Source organism: Onychostruthus taczanowskii, unplaced genomic scaffold (genome assembly GCF_017590055.1).
Source record: "Onychostruthus taczanowskii isolate IOZ18803 unplaced genomic scaffold, ASM1759005v1 scaffold19, whole genome shotgun sequence".
Lineage (NCBI taxonomy): Eukaryota > Metazoa > Chordata > Aves > Passeriformes > Passeridae > Onychostruthus > Onychostruthus taczanowskii.
This window is the reverse complement of record NW_024499128.1, coordinates 489,917-508,826: the sequence shown is the minus strand read 5'-3', so window position 1 is coordinate 508,826 and position 18,910 is coordinate 489,917. Positions and strand designations below refer to the sequence as shown.

General features: G+C 49.6%; 4 protein-coding genes across 7 annotated transcripts in view; 2 read left to right on the top strand and 2 right to left on the bottom strand.

The window, feature by feature from the left end:
• GTF3C1 (general transcription factor IIIC subunit 1) overlaps positions 1 to 12,176 on the top strand; it is a 38,902-nt gene extending 26,726 nt beyond the window's left edge. For both annotated transcript variants that reach the window (XM_041401500.1, XM_041401499.1), the window contains 10 exons: positions 29 to 91; positions 597 to 690; positions 1,578 to 1,750; positions 2,268 to 2,552; positions 4,527 to 4,780; positions 6,130 to 6,416; positions 6,941 to 7,583; positions 9,580 to 9,619; positions 10,283 to 10,475; positions 11,786 to 12,176. In XM_041401500.1, coding sequence (XP_041257434.1) covers positions 29 to 91; positions 597 to 690; positions 1,578 to 1,750; positions 2,268 to 2,552; positions 4,527 to 4,780; positions 6,130 to 6,416; positions 6,941 to 7,583; positions 9,580 to 9,619; positions 10,283 to 10,475; positions 11,786 to 12,007 — 2,254 coding nt within the window. In that variant the 3' untranslated portion in view covers positions 12,008 to 12,176. The remainder of the gene's footprint in view (positions 1 to 28; positions 92 to 596; positions 691 to 1,577; positions 1,751 to 2,267; positions 2,553 to 4,526; positions 4,781 to 6,129; positions 6,417 to 6,940; positions 7,584 to 9,579; positions 9,620 to 10,282; positions 10,476 to 11,785) is intronic.
• A 405-nt stretch (positions 12,177 to 12,581) lies between these two features.
• Positions 12,582 to 13,166, bottom strand: POLR3K (RNA polymerase III subunit K). 2 transcript variants are annotated; one of them, XM_041401506.1, is made up of 3 exons: positions 13,031 to 13,141; positions 12,846 to 12,933; positions 12,582 to 12,765 (listed from the first exon to the last, which is right to left on the bottom strand). In XM_041401506.1, exons 1-3 carry the CDS (start codon positions 13,139 to 13,141, stop codon positions 12,638 to 12,640), a joined length of 327 nt encoding a protein of 108 aa, XP_041257440.1. In that variant the 3' UTR covers positions 12,582 to 12,637. The 2 variants fall into 2 exon arrangements, with proteins under 2 accessions (XP_041257440.1, XP_041257439.1); XM_041401505.1 differs by having other exon boundaries at positions 12,582 to 12,933; positions 13,031 to 13,166.
• On the top strand, positions 13,155 to 15,890 carry SNRNP25 (small nuclear ribonucleoprotein U11/U12 subunit 25). The gene is made up of 6 exons (XM_041401504.1): positions 13,155 to 13,302; positions 13,373 to 13,463; positions 13,539 to 13,644; positions 13,729 to 13,803; positions 14,823 to 14,885; positions 15,706 to 15,890. Exons 1-5 carry the CDS (start codon positions 13,177 to 13,179, stop codon positions 14,875 to 14,877), a joined length of 453 nt encoding a protein of 150 aa, XP_041257438.1. The 5' UTR covers positions 13,155 to 13,176; the 3' UTR covers positions 14,878 to 14,885; positions 15,706 to 15,890.
• Positions 15,891 to 16,012: 122 nt separating this feature from the next.
• The window catches only part of RHBDF1 (rhomboid 5 homolog 1), a 37,653-nt gene continuing 34,755 nt past the window's right edge, over positions 16,013 to 18,910 (bottom strand). For both annotated transcript variants that reach the window (XM_041401501.1, XM_041401502.1), the window contains 4 exons: positions 18,479 to 18,554; positions 17,887 to 17,987; positions 17,469 to 17,622; positions 16,013 to 16,770 (listed from right to left, as the gene is read on the bottom strand). In XM_041401501.1, coding sequence (XP_041257435.1) covers positions 16,351 to 16,770; positions 17,469 to 17,622; positions 17,887 to 17,987; positions 18,479 to 18,554 — 751 coding nt within the window. In that variant the 3' untranslated portion in view covers positions 16,013 to 16,350. The remainder of the gene's footprint in view (positions 16,771 to 17,468; positions 17,623 to 17,886; positions 17,988 to 18,478; positions 18,555 to 18,910) is intronic.

Below are 18,910 nucleotides of genomic sequence, written 5' to 3'. Positions count from 1 at the left end.
GTCTTCTCCTTTCCCTTCCCTTAACTAGATTTCGAGTGCTGGCAATCGGAGAAGACACAAATCAAGGCACAAAAGAGGATAACCTGAGCAGGTGAGTAGCAGTAGCACTATTTTCCTCGTTAGGATCAGGCCACATCAGCCCCTCCCGTCTGTGGAAGTCATATAAAGAGTGTCCTAATTCAGCGTTTCCATCTGCAGTGTATAAATTTATTAACAGAAAAATACTTTGACAAGACTGTAGGGACCTCTGACATAGATTTGGCAGAAAAAATGATAGCGGAGATGACCTCAAAATTATTTTATCACTGGGACAACTGTACATTTTCTATGTGGGTGCTGTATCTTAAGAGGAGAAGACGTTATCAGGGAGAACTTTGTGTCAGATTGTCTGGACTAATCCGAAAATTGGGGGTGGAAGGTGAGGGAAAATGTGACTGATTCCTTTACGTGAATGATCCTCAGCTATAGATCTTGTGCCTCTATTCTTCTGTCTCAGCAGCAGGTGATGGAGTTTGTAAATTTTTGCTCTGGTTTAATGGGTACCTCATGTTCAAAAATTACCAGGAATAAATATTTTTCTCTTTTTTTTCTTTCAGTATTTATGATATTCATTTTCTGGTGCTGCAGAATCTGATTCAGAGCACACTGGCACTCTCAGATCACCAGATGGAATCTTGCCAGTCATTTCAGGTACAGTGTCTGGACCAAAATTAACTGCTCGTAGAATCCTGGAATTGTTTAGGTTGGAAAAGACCTGTAAGATCATCAAGCCCAGCCATCAGCCCAGCACTGACAAGGCCACATCCACGTGTGGCATACAACCCTAAAGTTTCTCCTCCTTCCCTTTACATGTGCCTTTTGCAAGTGGGAGAAAAGAAACCCAGAAACTTGGATTTGTATCCATTCTGTGGGGAGTATTCTGCTTTTAGGAAATTATTTATTGTAGGAAGATTTTCAGTTTATTGTTTTCTCTCTGAGGATGAGATTGTAAGATGTGAGGTTGAAGCAATCCCCTAAAATCACATGAAATAAGCTCCACATCACTTCCAGTGGGTCAATCTGTACCGTGCTTTAGTGCCCCCATGAGCATCTGGAATGTTCTGGAGGAGATATCACAAAAACAATCCTAATACCCAGCTGGCACTGCTGTTGGGGGTCTCTCCTTCAGTGTTGGGGACTACAAAAAGAGATTATCAATCAGTCAAGTGCTTAAGTAAGGTCAAGGTTCAAAGGGAGTTTAAGAGCTTGTAAGCAAGAGTGTAACCTGGATAGCCAAGCTCTCAGAGCCAAGTGTTCCTGCTGAAATGAGGGGAAGAATTACCAAAATGTGTGGCAGAGGAGCATTTTTCACATCTATAATTCCAGTGGGAGCCCGATCCCATGTTGAATATCAAGTGTTGTGTAGTATGTAGTTAATTTAATTGTCATGTACCATGGCAAGTCTGGAAGGCCATAGAAGGAACAGAGGAGTAAAGTGAATTTTTATGGATGATTTTCATCCTGGCTTGTGTCCTCTCACCCCCTGAGGGCGCGTGGCTGCAGCAGGTGGTGCAGAGCTGTGCCTGGGTGTGTTGCAGACGTTCAGGCTGTACCAGGAGTACAGGGATGACATCCTGGTGAAGGCTTTCCTGGAGTGCCAGAGGAGGAGCCTGGTCAACCGCCGCAGGGTCAACCACACGCTGGGGCCCAAGAAGAGCCGCGCGCTGCCCTTCGTGCCCATGTCCTACCAGCTGTCCCAGAGCTACTACAGGTGGGTGGCTGGGGGACACTGCCAGGCTTGGAGCAAAGGAAAGGATCGATCTAAGCATGGCATGGAGGTGACAGCACAGGAGAAGTGTCCAGAGCAAGGAACCGTCAGCTGAGGGTGCAGAGGAAGGTGAAGGTGATGTCATGTCAGTCAGTCCTTACGTGGGGAGGGCAGTGAGGGAATAGAGCCAAAGGTGCTGGGCAGGACTTACAGACACATGGAGAGGGGAGGAGATGCAGCAGCACAGCTGTAGATGTGGTGGGAAGATTTTTTTTAGCACTCCTGTGAAGCAGAAGATGATAGCTTTGCTTTTTATTTGCTGTATGCTACCTGACCTTTACACAGGGTATAAACACCTAATGTTCTGGAAATAGTAAAAGGACTGTGAGAGCAGGTGTGGAGTGTGCTTGGTCACCAGCTCTAGAATGAGACTTCAACTGTTTGGCTCCTTTGTGCCACCATAATTGTAAAAGTCAGAGCAGATTTTGAAGGATTTGTGCTTGTTTGTGTTCTTGTGCAGAGTTTTTACGTGGCGCTTCCCCAGTACCATTTGTACAGAGTCCTTCCAGTTCCTGGAGAAGCTCAAGGATGCTGAAAAATCAGACCAGCCACACAATTTCTCATTTAAAGATGAAGAAAATGCATCATCAGAAGGCATGGTGGCATTTCCCATGGATGGCCCTGGTGGCCAGTGTGTGGCCATGCTCTCCCTGTTCTCCCTGGGACTGGTGGCTGTGAATGTGAGAATCCCAGAGCAGATCATTGTGGTGGACAGCTCCATGGTGGAAAATGAAGTGATAAAAAGGTAAATGCTGTTATTTCTATTAGAGAATACAGTTTGGGGATAACTTGGATGAAACTGGATATGAATTGGCATTTCCTGCTCTGCACTGTGGCATTTTTACTGTGCTATTGTTTAGATTATTATTTCTGAGGAGGTGCTCTGAACACTTAATGGCACTTAATTCAGTACCTGTCATTATAGCCCTGGGCTGCATTTGCCTTCACATGTGACATTTCAATTGCTTGACACTTCAGTGCCATCAGAGCTGACATGGAAAGGAGAGCACTGAGTGCTACAGGAGCATTTCATCAGCATTATCCCTTGGCATGTCACAGACTGAGAGGGTTGGTAACAAGGTTTCAGCTTTATCAGTGGAACTTTCCACCGCAGCAGTGCTTCTGTATACTGTCTCCTCTTGGATTTAATTTTCCTGTAAGCCTGCAGTAATGGCATGAACTGAAACTGTCCCCAGGCAGTGGGAGCCTGTGAGCCCTTTTCCTTACAGTCATTATGTGCTTTCTTAAAAGTGCGACTCAGATCTCGTAGTAATTTGACCTTCTGCTTCCTATTGTGAGTACACATGGAAAATATTTTGTTCTCTTTCTCTTTAGAGCAGCTTAATACCTACTTGAGGATTGTTATTGTGGTCCCTCTCCCATAACATGCTGCTCTTTAAAATGAGCAGCTTCAGTTCCTTCACTCGATTCATGTTAACCAGTTCTCTGTCTTTCTCATTATTTTCTTCAGCACTGAATTGTGATGTCAAAAAACAAAAGCCATGCTCTTGCTGGCAGCTCTGTGCCAATTCCCTCCTGTTATACAGGTGAAACACCTGCTAATGCATCCCAAGATTCTGAAGGGCCGTGGCCTTGCCAAAAAAAAGCAGCCGAACCCCCCCAGTGCAGTGATCCATGCACAGCTTGTGATTGTTGTGACTCACCTAACAAGCTTCTTTTCCTTTATCTGTTTAATTGTTCCCTCTCAGTGTGGAGGGACAGATGCAGAGTACTGTAATACAAATAACATGCATTTGTCATAGGGAATTGCTCCCTGCTCTTTTCCAGGCTGCCTCTCCAGTGTGCTGGAGATGTTCTGAATGCAAATCCCAGCTTCTCATCTGCTTGCTGTGTCCTCAGTTGAGTGACCCTGTGCAAGCTGAATGAGCTGTTTTACCAGTCAGGACATTAGCAAAAAATACACTGAGCCCTGGCCTGGTCCCATTGCTGAGTTAGGGGCATCTTGAATAGTGCACTCACTGTTTTTTTTCTAAGTGATGTGCTCCCTTTTGATTTTAAATCTGTTTTAAAAGAAGGTACTTAAGTTCTAATTCATGTTAGAAAAGGTTGGAAGGAACCTTTCATAGTCCCTGGCATAATCTGCTTGAAACAGAGGCAACTTCAGAGTTAGATCAGGTTTTGCAGAGCCTTCACCTTTATCCATAGTGGCTCTTGTCATGTCCTAGAATAAATAGTGTTGGTTTGACTGAGTTTGTTTCTGGGAAATCCATCCTGACTGCTACTGCTAGTCTTTTCTTTACTTGGAGAATGTCTGCAGTTCGGGTTTTGGTGGTTTTTTAATTATTATTTTTTAAAGTAACTGAAATCTGTAACTCTCTCTCCTCCTTTTCACCCTGAAAAATAAACAGTCTGCCCCATCCTGCAGCATCCCTCTTGCTCTCACAGTGTCTAACAGATGTTCCCTTAGGATGAAGCATCTGCTGAACCAAAGAGCTTCAGTACTGGAAGATGAGATATTTTTGGTTCATTTCAACACATTTTGCAAAAAAAAGGAGAGAGTTTCCTTTCCCAGGGACCTTTAGTGTATTTCCTTTTCTGGGGTTCTTGTTCTCAGCGCTCTCATGAGCCTGGTGTGGGCACTGTCCCAGCTGCCCAGAGCGCAGGAGCGCCCTGTCCTTGCTCTGCTCAGTGTCATCAATCACTTCCTTCTTTTGGGAAAAACCCAACAAACAAATCCAACCTCCTGTGTTTGCTGTAGCTTGGGAAAAGAAGGACTGGAGGACGAGGATGATGAGGATGACGACTTGGACGAGAGCTCGGGAGGCAAACGCAGGATCGAAGTGAAGCCTCGCCAGGCCTCTCACACCAATTATTTACTGATGAGAGGCTACTACTGCCCTGGCATCGTCAGCACGCGCAACCTGAGCCCCAGCGACAACATCGTGGTCAACTCCTGCCAGGTGAAGGTCAGGCTCAGGTGCACCCCCATCCCAGGAAGGCTCAGCTCTCCAGGTTAGTTCTGTTTGGCCTGAAGTGCACAGAAGTGGCTTGGAGCAGGAGAGGGTGAGCTCACCTGCTGAGGAATTGATTTAAACAAAGCCCCCTGACAGGAACATTCTGTTTTCATTACACATCAAATCTGTAAAGCTTTCTCTCCTGACTTAAAACAGATGGCCAGGCTTTTGTTGGTAACAAGGCCTTGCCTCTATTTCATGTTGTGTTAAACTATTACTGCAGTCTGTCCTCTGCAGTAATAATAATAACCCTCTCCAGGAGGTTTTTCAGTCCATTCAACAACTTAAAATACCATATGATGTAACAGCCAGGCTTTCTCTTCTGTAAAGAGAAAATAAAATCTTTCAGAGCTCCTTGAATGGAAATTCTCATTTAACTTGTCTCATGCAAGTGCCCCAAGTAGTGGTGTCCAATGTCTGCCCTCTTACATCAGTAATTTAAACATTTTATAATATTTAGAGCTTGAATGCAGTTCATCAGCACTGCCCCTTCTTAAAAGAGCGTGTTGTTTTCAGCTGTAATGCAAATGTATGCAGAGCCTTGAGCTCTGCAGCTGAAATCCTCTAGTGCTGCCCCTGCCCATTTCCATTGCTGTTGTGACAGAGGTAACACAGAAATTCTTTCTCCTGTCTCTGCTGCCTCTCATGCCCTCCCGCTGTGCTGTGCTGACTGCTCATTACAGCTGAGCCCATTTTTCTTGGCTCCAAAAGTTCCAGAGGCAAATGTGGAGCAGCCTGCAGGTAAAAGGGAAGGGAGCAGGAAGAGCAGTGCCAGAGCTGCCCCCTCATCAGCCAGGACTGGGATAGGGCTTCCATGGCTTCAGCTGTGGATACTCTCTGTACATGGGGGTCACTTTGGGGCAGTGCTGGACCTGTCACTGAACACAGAGATGCTTTGTTGAACTAATTGTCTGAAGCATTGTCAAGTGGTGGTTCAAACCAGATCTGGCCAACAGCTTTCTGCTGTAGGTTTTTTGATTAGAAGTGTTCTCTACAGCATCTCCTTGCCCTAGAATTTTTACTTGACCTTCTTCAAGAAAAAAGGAGAGGATTCCCTCATTAACTCAGAGCTGAGCTGACCCAGTGTTAGAGAGAACACTGCCTTCCAGCCGTAATTCTTTGTGCTGGGAGGTTGAGCCCTTGTAAACCAGTTTGCTCCCCTTTACAGGTCTTTTCAGACAGGTATGCAAGGCAGAAGGAAAAAAGGAACTGCAGCAATGAAGAGGGAAAACTGAGCTCTGTTTTTAATGGGTCTAGAACACCTCTAATCTGTTTGTCTTCCTGCAATATGTTGCACAGTAACTGCTGCTTCACAGCTTAAACTCCCATGGTTTATTTGCTTTGCAGTTCCTTCCCTGCTGGATCACATGGCTGTTGGCATCTCCTGCCTCCCTGAAACTTTCACCAGGCTGATAAAAATCCAGGAAGAAAACTATGATGTGGATAAGTTTCTCCACGAGTGTAGGGAGCGTTATGGGTACAGCCCCGGGGATGTGGCAGCTGCTCTGGAGATCAGGAAGGCCATAGAGGCCACTTCCCACTTTGGGATTTGCAAAGCTGAGCTGAGCAAACGTTTCTGCAGCTATGAGCAGGTGGAAGCTGAACGCAGCAGGAGCTTGGAGCAGTACATCCAGGTGGGTTTACAGCCAGCTGCTTTCCATACATTAATGTTTGCATGCTTAGTATTGCCCTTGAACAGGATGAGCTTCCAGGCTCTTGGAAGCAGCTATAAATTGAACAGAGTTATTTATGCTAGGCAGGAGAAACACACCACACCTGAGAGCAATCTTGCCTCAAAGTTAGGAAGGCCAACAATTAAAGCAGCTTTTAATCAAATACAGGAATGAACTGTTTCAGAAACCTAGAGGTGCTAACATCAACCTTTGGAAGCAAAGTACTTGTTCCCAGTTATATTTTTAACTTACTTTAAGCTGAAGAAAAACATCTCATGCTGTAATTTCAGGAAGGTTTAGGGGTAAAACATCTTTTCATTTGCCTTCAGTGCAGCTGGAGGCAAAATTGAATATTCTACTAAACTTTGCTCCTCCCTTGCTGCCAGTTAAATCGTGGCAATTCCATGACACTGGGTTAAAGTGACATTTTTCAGTGAAAGCCCCTGAGATAATTTGTTGTGGGGTTTTTTGTTTGGTTTTTACAGGACCTCATTGAAATGCAGCAGGTTTTAGAAGTAGGAGGCCACACTGTCAGACTGGTGGCCATAGTGTTTGCCAAGCCCTGGCTGCTACGCTCAGTGTGCCTGAAGAACAAAGCAGAGGATGCTGAGCAGCCAGGGGCAGACCCTGCTCTCCCAGATGAACACCTGCCCTCGGAGCCAGGGAAGGGACTGGAATGTCTGGGAGAGGAGGAGCAGCTGGGAAAAGACACACAGTGTGCCAATGATGACGAGCCCCCGAGGAAGAGATGTAAGACTGACATCCTTCAGAGTGACAGTCACCTCTGCCAGGGTGCACAGCCTGCTCTGGCAAGTGCAGATGGCAGGAACTTGGATGCAGCTGTTTCTGAGCCTGTCCCAAGGAAGGAAGCTGTTACTGGGAGTGAAGAAGCTCCAGGAGGAGGCTCCCTGGAGCCTCCAGCTGAACTCCCAGAGCCTGCTCCAGAGGCTGTGGATGTGGACACTTACAAGGAACAAGATAAATCTCATTCTGAGGACAAAGAACCTGAAGTAGAGAACGATGAGCTCAGCACTGAGCACAGCAAGCAGATCCCTATCCCTGAACAATCAGCCAGTGAGCAGGATGATGATCTTTCCTGCTTCCAGGAGAACCCAGGAGTCTCTAAAGGTATGGAGAGCCCTCTGCATCCCTGAAATACAAACCAGCTCATCAGCAGTTGATCCCAAACCGGTAGCTCCACTTCATAAGCAAATCCTGGATTCTTTATGCAGCTGTACCAGAGAGATTGTCTTCTCTCACAGATAAATTGGCATAACACTAATTCATCTGGAAGGTCTCAGAGTTTTCAAATACATCCCATAATCCTTCCTGTGCCTTTTGCTGGAATGACTAGTCCAGAAGTATGTTTTCCTTAGAAACTTGTTTCCATGTCTTTTTTCCAGAATAATTTGGATCTGAAGTTTCTCATCTCTGGCTTCAGTCCAAAGGTCAGGCATCTCTAAGCCTAGAAAACACAGCACTGCTGGTGTGCATTTAGCTGGAATGTCCATGGCTGAAAGTCCTAAACTCATTAAACCATTCACCAGAAGCAGCACATGCCAGTGAGATTTAACAGCCTCATTTGTAACCCAATTGGACTTCATTTTCCTTTCCTTTTTACTGCCAGTTTTCTAATACCTAGTAGTTCTTGCCAAGCTTTACATTTAGTAGTTTGTGGGGATTTCATTTTGGTTTGGTTTTTATGAGCTCTAATCTCAGACTGAACCACAAGCTCACTGTTCCTGTGGTACCTTGCCAAGCCCTGCCAGTACCCAGGTCCAGAGGGTGATCCCTAACATCCCACAGCTTGGGATTGTTTAACTGGAGCCTTCCTGCAGGAAATGCTCTCAGGGCTGTCTAAACAACAGAGACTTCAGCAGTTCTTAAATTAAACTGCTGAAGTACTTCACTGGATTTAACATCCTTGACTTGTTTGTAGCATAGGAGGGAAAAACAGGAGTTCTGTTATCAAACACATATAGTCCTCACTGGCCAGTGAGTGTTTACATGTGCTTAAGCCAAAGCTGTTACCCTCTGGGTGTGGTAGGAATACCTCGTTAAGTAATTGTCTAATTAAAACCCATGACATAATGTAATGGGAGTTGCAGAGACAGCCTTTGCTTTGAAAGTGAGTCTTGCTGGAATCCTGAGTTTGCATTCACATCTCCAGCTCCTTGGAGTTCTGCCCTACATCCCTCTGATTTCCAGGAGCTTTAGGTTACCCAGAGCCCTGGAGAGCTCCAGGCTGAGACCCCGCACAGCTCTCTGTGCACCTCAGTTCTTTCAGCCCCTACAATCACCATGGTTCAGCCATAGCATCAGACTTCCAGGAATAAAACCTGCTGGGACTGGGGAAAAGAACCACAGAAGGTGGGGTTGAGTAAGGAGATGTGGCTGTGGGAGGACGTGTGGGAAGAGTTTGCTGCAGGCAGGGCTGAGGGGCAGCTCCACAAAACTGAGAGTCCTTGACTTGTTTGTAGCATAGGAGGGAAAAACAGGAGTTCTGTTATCAAACACATATAGTCCTCACTGGCCAGTGAGTGTTTACATGTGCTTAAGCCAAAGCTGTTACCCTCTGGGTGTGGTAGGAATACCTCGTTAAGTAATTGTCTAATTAAAACCCATGACATAATGTAATGGGAGTTGCAGAGACAGCCTTTGCTTTGAAACTGAGTCTTGCTGGAATCCTGAGTTTGCATTCACATCTCCAGCTCCTTGGAGTTCTGCCCTACATCCCTCTGATTTCCAGGAGCTTTAGGTTACCCAGAGCCCTGGAGAGCTCCAGGCTGAGACCCCGCACAGCTCTCTGTGCACCTCAGTTCTTTCAGCCCCTACAATCACCATGGTTCAGCCATAGCATCAGACTTCCAGGAATAAAACCTGCTGGGACTGGGGAAAAGAACCACAGAAGGTGGGGTTGAGTAAGGAGATGTGGCTGTGGGAGGACGTGTGGGAAGAGTTTGCTGCAGGCAGGGCTGAGGGGCAGCTCAGAGCTCCACACATGGAGTAGTTTGCTGCTGTGCTTTCCTAGCTCTTGCACTTCACAGCTTGGCCACCTTTAACTCTCCTTTCATTAGATAAGGAATTTGAGTTAATTAGAAAATATGTGTCCTTTTCTTTCCAGGAAGCTCCATGACAGATGTCTCCCAGGCAGCCAGGGACGGGTGAGTAACAGAGCTGTCTGCAGAATACCAAACACCTGGCACTGCCAAAAGAGTGGTTTGGAAACCTCAGTTTTATGCTCTGATGAGCAGTGATGGAGAAACCCCACTCCACTGTTCCTGTTAATGTTCCTTGTGCTCCTGTGCCTGCTGAACAATAGATATTTTTACCCAAAAACCAATGAGCTCCAAATATCAGAGGACCAAAACTGATTTTACTGCACAAATAAGCCCAGTGCCAGCTTCCAGGTGCCCAGGAAAGGCCTGGAGAAACTGCAGTATGAGAAATGTGAATTTCCATGCAGGGACTGTCTTTTGGATGCTAAAATACTAAAAATGAGGGATTTGCCTCCCATCAGAGCACTGGTGCTGCGTGGTGCAGGTCTTGGATAACTTTTGGAGGATATTGGAGCTAATAACAAACAAAGCTTCCCTGCTCATTGAGACCCAGGGCAGCTGCAGTTTTGTAATGGTGCTAAAAGGGATGAACCCCTGGTGTAAATTGCAGGTTTGGTAGAGCAGCACTAGCCCTTGCTCAGAGCAGCCACAGGATTTACACTTGAGTTAAAACAGATGCAGTGAGAGCCTCTCAGAGGCAGAAATTACAACGATGAGAAACCCATCCCAAAGAATTCCTGAGAGCAGAGTTTTCCCTGTCTTTGGCAGGGCCTGTGAGAGCGTTTCCTTCATCGGGAGGCCGTGGAGGATCGTGGATGGGAAGCTGAACAAGCCGGTGTGCAAGGGGATGATGGAGGCCGTGCTCTACCACGTGATGAGCAAGCCGGGCGTGCCGCAGGCCGGGCTGCTGCAGCACTACAGCGGCGTGCTGCAGCCCGTGGCCGTGCTGGAGATCCTGCAGGTACAGCAGCCCTGCAGCCGGGGCAGTGGGGAAAACACCCTGCTGCCTTTGGGTCCGGGAGCCACTGCCCGCAGGGAGGGAGGAGGGAGGCCTGGTGTACCCTTCACAGGCTGAGCTTGCTTCTGAAAGGGATGGACAGGGAGGTTGCTGAAGAGTGGGGCTTGTCACCATGAAATTGACTGTTTGATGCAGTGGCAATCACAGAACAGTTTGGGTTGGAAGGGGTGTTGGGACTGGAAGGTCTATAAGGTCCATTCCAACGCTGTAACATTCTGTAAAGAATGCCAAGCAAAGAGGAAACCCAAGGAGGGGTGTTGATCTTTGGAGCTGCTCAGCCACCTTAAACATCCTCTGGTTCCAGTCCCCAGTCACCACAGATAATCCAAATATTCCTGATTTTTTTTCTTATATGCCTTCTAGATGGGTAGTCTGCCACGAGAATCAAACTGACATGTGTCTGTGCTAGACAATGTTTAAATCAGACCTTCTGACCTGCCTGCAAGTCCCTAATTGTCACGCAAAAGATGGCAAGAAAATTTTGAGTTTCTCATAATTTTATTCCCACATCTTGACATTCAGTTGCCACCACTTTGGAAATGGAATTTTGATTTCTGTTTTTTTCCTATAAATATTCAGAATGTGAAGCAGAGCAATAATCCTGCAGGCTTTCCCAAAAGCATGACTTCCCTGCTAGTTAGAAATCCATTTTCCAGTGTCCATGTGCCACTTCTTCCCCAGGGCTTGTACCCTGTGGTGACAGTGCCAGCTGGGAGTGTTACCAGTCACACATATCCTGTTCTGGGTGTTCCACTATGGATTCCTGGGCAATGTGAATTCAAACTCACAAAATCAAGCAATTAATTACCTCTACATTTTACAGAGTGGAGAACTCCGATCTAAGTTCTGCACCAATAAATTCACTAAGAAATGGTTTAGAAACCACAGGCAGAGCTTGTCATACACCTGTTAACCATTAACAAGGACTGGCACAGAAGTCTGGGATTGACATCTAGAGCAGCCTTAGATTTTTTTGTAACTGGTCCTAAATGTTGACATCTCTTGCTGAGCATATTCTGTGTCAGTAACCATGTATCAATCACTGTGCTTGAAAGTAACTAGAAATATCCAGCTATAGCCAGAGCTTGCATGGTTTTATTAAGCTGTTTATTCTTTTTAGCTTTGTGTTGTAACCATAGGCTCTTCAGGAGCTCAAGTGAAGCCACTTTTGGTATAAATTGTCCAACATTTCTGAGAACACTGTAGCTAGAGCAGCATTCACAGCATATTAAAATATGTGAATTTTTTTGCAGGGTCTGGAAACTCTTGGTTGCATCCGACGATTCTACATGAAAAAGCCATCCCCAGTGTCACTCTTTTCTCAGCCAGTTGTGGAAGAACAACTACAGAATCCCAAACTAAGTGAAAGCCCAACCATCTACTATGAGCCCACAATAGACTGTACTCTCAGGCTGGGGAGAGTGTTCCCCTGCGACATGAACTGGAATAAATGGGTGCAGATTATCCCTGGATAGAAGGGGTAAAGCTCAGTGATAGGAAATTGGCCTTGCCTGTGGGAGAGAGTGTTCATGGAGATGAAATGTTACAATTTGTGCTCCATCATGTTTTTATTAAGTTATTTATCGTTTTTACTTCTGAATGTATTTAAACTGAGAATAAAGCTTGATGTTAAAACACAAGTAATACGTGATCCTACCTGAAGCACATTCTCCTTTTAACAGTAACTGGTCGCAGCGTGTAGTTTGTAGTTCCTCTTTAATGACGGGGTTTTCACAGGTCACAGCAAATGCCCCTTTTTTCATTTTGTGGTTCTGTGTAAGGCCACAGTGGTAACACTTCACCTCTGCTTTGCCTTCTGTGCTGTGCTCAGGGCTGGGGTTTCCTCACCGTGCTTCAGCTCGGTTACCTTCGGGCCTGTCTCCGTTTTCAACACGGCTGTTCCAGTGTGCAGGGCACGACTTTATCACCCCCACCCTGTGCGCATCACGGGCCCCTGCCCTCCCGGGGCCGCAGCACGGGCACACACCCTGCTGCGGCCTGCTTCCCCTCCCTGCCAGGCCCAAAGCAACCACGCAGCAGCCGCCTGCTTGCCCGCAGTGCCGCGTTTATTGCAGGAGCAGCAGTAATTCCGATCCCCGCGGCCCTCAGTCCCGCCAGCGGTGCCCGCACTGCGGGTTGCAGCACTTGTAGAAGGTGGTCATGGGCTCGTCGGCCGAGCGCGTCTGGATCTGCATGAAGTAGGCGCGGGGGTGCTCGCACTTGGGGCATGTTTAGGCGGGGAAAGGCCGTGAGGGACCGTGAGGGGCCGGCAGGGCCCAGCGAGCCCCGCGCGGCCCCTCGGCCCGGCCCTACCTGCCGTGGAGTCCACGTTCTCCCAGGCCGCGGCGCCGCCCAGCACATCGTCCACCTCCTTCAGCCGCGGGTACTTCCTGCTCGTCACCTGCGGGGCCGTACCGGGAGCGGCTCAGCGGGCACCGGGCACCCGGCCCCGGCGGGCCCCGTCCCGGGCCGCCCCCGCGCCCCCCGCGCCCCGGTACCTTCCGCGTGACGTTGCGCACGTAGGGACAGGTGGTGCAGGCGAAGCGGTGGCAGCGCGGCCCCTCCTCGGCCACCAGCACGTTCCCGCAGGCCGGGCAGAAGAGCAGCATCGCCGGTTCCGCCGCGCCGCCCGCCCCTTCCGGCGATGGCGGCCGAGGAGCCGGCGGAGGAGCCGGCGGAGGAGCTGGCGCACGCCGAGGTGCTGGAGCTGTTTCAGGCGGCGCTGGCGCGGCTGGTGCAGGACCCGCTGCTCTGCGACCTCCCCCCGCAGGTGGGCCCGGGGCGCGGGGGCCGGGCCGGGCCGGCGGGGCTGGGCTCACGGCCGTGTCACTCGCCCGCAGGTGACGGCGGAGGAGATCGGCTCGCAGGTGGCCCTGGAGTACGGGCAGGCCATGACGGTGCGGGTGTGCAAGGCGGACGGCGAGACCGTGCGTGCGTGCGGGGCCGGGCGGGGCCGGGCGGGGGCCGGGGCGCGGCGGGCCTGACCCGGCTCTCCCCGCCCCGCAGCCGTGGTGGTGGTGCAGAACGCCTCGGTGCTGGAGCTGAAGAAGGCGCTGCGGCGGCACATCCAGCTGAGGCAGGCCCGGCAGGGCGGTGTCCAGCACCTCAGCTGGTGAGCGGGGCCGGGCGGGCGGCTCGGGAGCGCATCCCAGCCCGGTCCCGCTCCCGCGGCTGCCCCTGAGTGTTTTTCCCGCAGGAAGTACATATGGAGGACGTACCACCTCACGTTCAATGGAGAGAAGCTGGCGGATGACAGGAAGAAGCTGAGAGAGTGAGTAACCGAGTCAGCGCTGGGGGCTGAGAGGAGCCCTCGCAACATCCCCAGGGCAGGGCTGAGCTGGGAGGTTGTGCCCGGGATCGGGGGTCCTGTGCTGCACATTGGCTGGGAGGTGGGACAGCACTGCCCACAGAAGTGGGACAGGCACACTCAGAGGCTCTCTGCAGGACAGGCTGGCCTTGGGGGGTTCCTCATCCTCGGCCAGCACCATCCTGTGCTGGGTTCAGCCAGTTTAGAGCACCCCACAGAACCCTTGGCCATCCCTCCCGAACTCCTACAGAATGGTTACAGTTACTCAGCTCAGCACAGATACTGATGTAGGATAGGAAAGAGCAGCAAACAGGAACTGAACAGGTTGCCCAGGGAGGTTGTGGATGCCCCACCCTGGCAGTGGCCAAAGCCAGGTTAGATAAGGCTTTGAGGAACCTTGCCTAGTGAGAGGTGTCCTGTCCATGGCAGGGGTGTTGGGACTGGATGGTCTGTAAGGTTCATTCCAACCCCATAACATTCTGTGATTCTATGAAGAATGCCAAGTAAAGAGGAAGTCCAAGGACAGGTGTTGATCTTTGGAGCTGCTCAGCCACCTCTCAGACAGTCTGGTAACAATGCTGACAGATGACTCCCATGTTTCCCTGCCCATTCTTGAGGCAAGGAGGGATGAGGCACTTCCCTGCAGTGCTGGGTCTGCCAGCCTGTTGCACACCAGTGAGAAAAGGTGGTCTGAAGTACTAAAAATTCAGCAAGACAGCCCTAATCAAAGCTGTCCTTGGAAGAATGAGCCTGGGTGACAGATGTTGCATTTAAGGGGTTGTTGCAGTTAAAGGCAGATCAGCAGATCCTTCAGTGCTGGCAGCATGTCCCACATACACAAGTGAGAATTTTAATGTGTCCTCTGGTACAGCACAGCACGGGACTGTAGGAGTCCCTGTGTCCCTGGGAAAGATGAAGCTATGGGTTTTCACAGGTTGTTGTTACTGGGAAGCTGATATTTAACAGCCTAACTCTGTGTTCAGGTATGGCATCAGGAACCGGGACGAGGTCAGCTTCATAAAGAAGCTTCGGAAGTAACTGGTGGGGTAAGTCCTGAACGTCCACTAAGAGCTCCCAGTTCCTTCCTCATCTTCCCCAGGCCATGGTGTTGAGGCTCTGAGCTGATGCTCTCTGCTGGCTGGCAGAGTTATTTCTGAATGCCTGCACGAGGCTGGTGCCTGTTTCCAGATCCTGGTAGTGTTGTTTGTGCTCCTCTTGGGGCAGGGAATGATAATTCAGCTACTTCAGGTGACACACACTGGGAGCAGCAGCAGCAGCACTAGCTGACTCTATGCTTAGACTCTCAATCTGCTTCTACATTGTCTTGAGACTCATTAAGCACAGTGTTCCTTTGCTGCTGTGATTGCTTCTAAGACCTTGCTTTCTTTTAGGCTTTTTACATGTCTGGAAATCATTGTCAGGAGCATGGCTGGGTTTCTAACTCATGCAGACATAATTCTGCATTAATACTGCTGTTTTGAGAAAGCTGTGCACACAAACACAAGATGTAGCCAAGATTCTCAGGCTTAGTAAGTTTTAAATTATGCTTTTAGAAACAGTCACAGTGGCTGAAGAATAGGGCTAAGAGCAGCTTGTCCAAAGCCTTGTGTTGTTTTGCTGCTCCAGGTTAAAAACTGTTCCTTTTTGACTACAGTTACCTTTTATTCTTCTTTCAACACTGCCATATTTTCAAGATCCATGTAATAAAATGTGTGCCCTAACAACAGCCACCTGCTCTAGGGTGCCTGTGACCAGCAGTCACCTCTGGCACTGGCTGGTCCCTCCTGGACCATCATGGCAGTGTGGTGAGAAAAGCCCAGCATGCAGTAATTATTGTCACTGACAAATACTTTCTTTCTTAAACAGAGAGAGCAGAGAATCCAGCCCTACCAAGACCAGACTGTGGATTCAGCATCTTTCTGGAGGAAAAGACTGTCACACTTGGAAGAAGAACAAACTCCATTGACTGGACATCCTCATATTTTTTACAGTTGCTGTTTGCCCTTGAGCTGTATGTGGATTCCAGGGATTAAAGAGACCCTCTAGTTTTCTGAGGCTTTTCAGGCCCTTATTTCCAGCTGCAGATGTGTATCTGGCTGGTTTGGGTGCTCCACAGGGTACATGAAACAGCAGGAGTGAGATTAAGTAACAAAGGTAGGCACAGACTACTCAGAACAATTCACAGTAGCTAAAACGCTACCTCACCGTTTAATCACCACCTTAGCAGTAGTAAACAACTCTGGTTAAAAATGTAGTATTGAAACTAGTGTAATAAAAATAATGGCAGCAGAAAAGGTTCAATACAATTGAACAAGGCACAAATGTTCTGTTTTTCAGAGTCTTCTGAGATAAGGCAAACCATGCCTGCCAAGTGCTAAGGAGACAGTTTAAATTAACCACGGGTAGGGTTAGAAGTGTCATTGGATTAGAGGCTTTGTCCCCACGGAACTGGCACAGCAAATGCAAAGACAGTCCATCTCCAGGGCCTGCTCGAGAAGCCAGTCTTTGCTGTCAGTGGAGCTGTGCATCCAGGTCGTATTTCTCGCAGAATTTGTCTGTGAAGGGTATACAAGTGAGGAACTCGCACCACTCGCACTTGATGGGGTAGAAATAAAACAAAATCACCAGTCCTGAGAAGAGTGCGATGAAGATGAGCTGGAAAACTATAATTTGGCATCGTTTCCTATATAAATCAAACTTCCCAAAGCTAATGTAGGGCAGGAAGGCAAAGGAGAGGAAGAAACCACTGATAAATCCTGAAATGTGAGCGAAATTATCGATCCAAGGCAGGAGGCCAAAGGCAAAAAGAAAGAGCACCACAGCCAGCAGCTTGAAGAAAGCCCTCCATGGGCGTGCCAGGATTTGCCAACTCTGGAAGAGCTCCACAAAGAGACAGGCCAGAATTCCAAACTGGGATCCTGCAGGGCCAACCTGTAGAAGAAGAGCATTACAGATAATGTCAGGCTCATGCCACCTGCCTGGCCTCTGCAGCCAGCTCCAGGAATTAGTTACTTCTTACTCAACTCCTGTTCAGTGATTCTTAGCAAAGGGACTCTGCAACTTCATCCATGTAATGGAGTGCCAGGAGTAAAGGGGCCTGGTTGGATTTAGGATCAAGGTGTGAGGCCAGAACAGACTAAGGAGGGCAGATCTGGTTCAAGTTGCCAGAGGGGAGAAGCCCTTGAAGGGAATCTCCTGGCTTCCCCCACCCACCATGTAGTTTTCCTTATGAAAGGAGCTGGAAGGCTCCTGCAGGTCCAGCCATGCAGTGTCCTGTGGGCACAGTGAGTTGCCACTCTCAGGTGGAGGGTGTCTGACACCACACTTGATTCCGAGCCTGCCTGGGGCCTCTCTCAGCCCGTGGTTGGACAATCCCCCATCTGTTATGAGAGGCAGCCCTTTTCCTGCAGCCAGCCCAGGCCAGTCACTTGGAAAGCCCAGGGTGCCCCAGGGGTTGGTGCTGCTCAGCAGTTAAATGATGGTGTGGTGCCACCTTCTAGCTACAAGTGCCAAGGCTGCAGTGGTGAGCCCAGCTCTGGTGGCTCTGCCTCAGCCACAGAGGCACAGGCATGTAGAGAAGGGTTGTGCTCAGGGCAAGTCACCAGGACCCTGGGCTGCAGGAGACCCACCTCTGCTCTGTAGGGTAGAAATATTGCACTGGCAAGGTTCCCAGTGATGCCACTGAGCAGGTAGATGATAGAGATGCGGTGCCATCCTGCCAGCTTCTCTAGGTCCCGCAGGATCGTCATTTGGAAACAGACTGAAACCAGACAGTGCAGGATCCTGCCAAGTGCACAGTACAGGAGCTGAAGCAGCAGCCACTGAAATCACCCCTGTGCTCATGTTCTGTCCCCAGCCTTGCTCAGAGTTCCTGCTCTGGCCTTCCCATGGTGCTGATCCCTCCCAACAAACACAGGATGGCAAACCTTGGCAGAGAGCACAGCTCAGATCCTTGTGTCCCCACGAGGGACAGCCACAAACCTCACAGCAAACCCCGGGCTGAGGGTGCCCCCACCCCCATAGTGGAAGTTTTACACCTCTGCTTACCCAGCATGGAGGAAAAGTGAGAGCCAGAGGCGGTAGAACTGGTCAGGGACTTCTGGATTTAGGAAAGGAAGGAGCCCACAGACATCATCCATGCAGTGCACCTAGGGCAGAAGTGGGTGTGGAGAGGGGTCCTTTTCCAAGCCCAGGGCACACTGCAGATAGCTCTGGAAGAGGGGCTCCCCTCCCACTTCTCTGTTGAACCAAGTCCCAGGCCTTGTCTCCAACACAAATTTACACAACCCCATCCCTTCCCTGTGGCAGCTTTAAGCCCTCATTTTTCACCCCAGCACCCAGAGCTGAGGCATCTGCTCACCCACAGAGCAGACTGTGGATCCTTCTCTCACTTGTCACAGTGCTCCCGTGCTGACCTTTCATGGCTGCCAGCCCAAGTCCCAAACTGGCCCCCAAAGGGGTACAGGTGCAGCCAGCTCTGCCACTCCAGCCAGGAGCAGCAGCTTCCTCCGAGCTCAGGGAGGGACAGGACACAGGACTCCCCCCTAATCTGCAGCACTGCCACCTCAGATCCTGCCAAGCTGCTGAGGGCACCTGGATGGAAAAGGGCAGCCACAGAACCCCCCAGGTGCACCCTTACCTGAGAGCAGAGCGTTGCCTCCTCATGGAAATAGCCCCGCATGAACTCACAATACTCCCGGGAGGTAATTTCACACCTGCAGGAGGCACAAGTGGCACATGGAAAGCACAGTGGATCATTCCTGTGCCCTCCCAGGCCACCCACTCTCCCTTTCCCATCCCATCCATGAGAACTGATGCCTTCAGCTGTCCCTGACATGCTGCAGTGTCACAGCAAAGGCACAAACACATTCCCATTTGAGCCCAGTGCCTCTCCACACACCCCTCCTGCTTCTCTCCTCCAGGAAAGCTCCACAGACCTGCACACCACGGCTCCAAGGCAGATCCTAAAGCTGCTGTTTAGAGCTGGGAAGAGCCACCAGAGCCTGGGGAAGCTGTGTCTCAGACTGGGGGAGTCTTGTGCCTCTGCAGCTGGCAGAGGGGCAGGGGGGGA

Excerpts from the sequence above, each read along its gene's own strand:
- POLR3K (XM_041401505.1), bottom strand. The coding sequence starts at position 13,141 with ATGCTGCTCTTCTGCCCGGCCTGCGGGAACGTGCTGGTGGCCGAGGAG. Across the intron at positions 12,934-13,030 it reads TGCGCAACGTCACGCGGAAG|GTGACGAGCAGGAAGTACCC; the intron begins GTACCGGGGCGC and ends ACGGCCCCGCAG.
- SNRNP25 (XM_041401504.1), top strand. The coding sequence starts at position 13,177 with ATGGCGGCCGAGGAGCCGGCGGAGGAGCCGGCGGAGGAGCTGGCGCAC. Across the intron at positions 13,303-13,372 it reads TCTGCGACCTCCCCCCGCAG|GTGACGGCGGAGGAGATCGG; the intron begins GTGGGCCCGGGG and ends ACTCGCCCGCAG. Across the intron at positions 13,645-13,728 it reads GGTGTCCAGCACCTCAGCTG|GAAGTACATATGGAGGACGT; the intron begins GTGAGCGGGGCC and ends TTTTTCCCGCAG.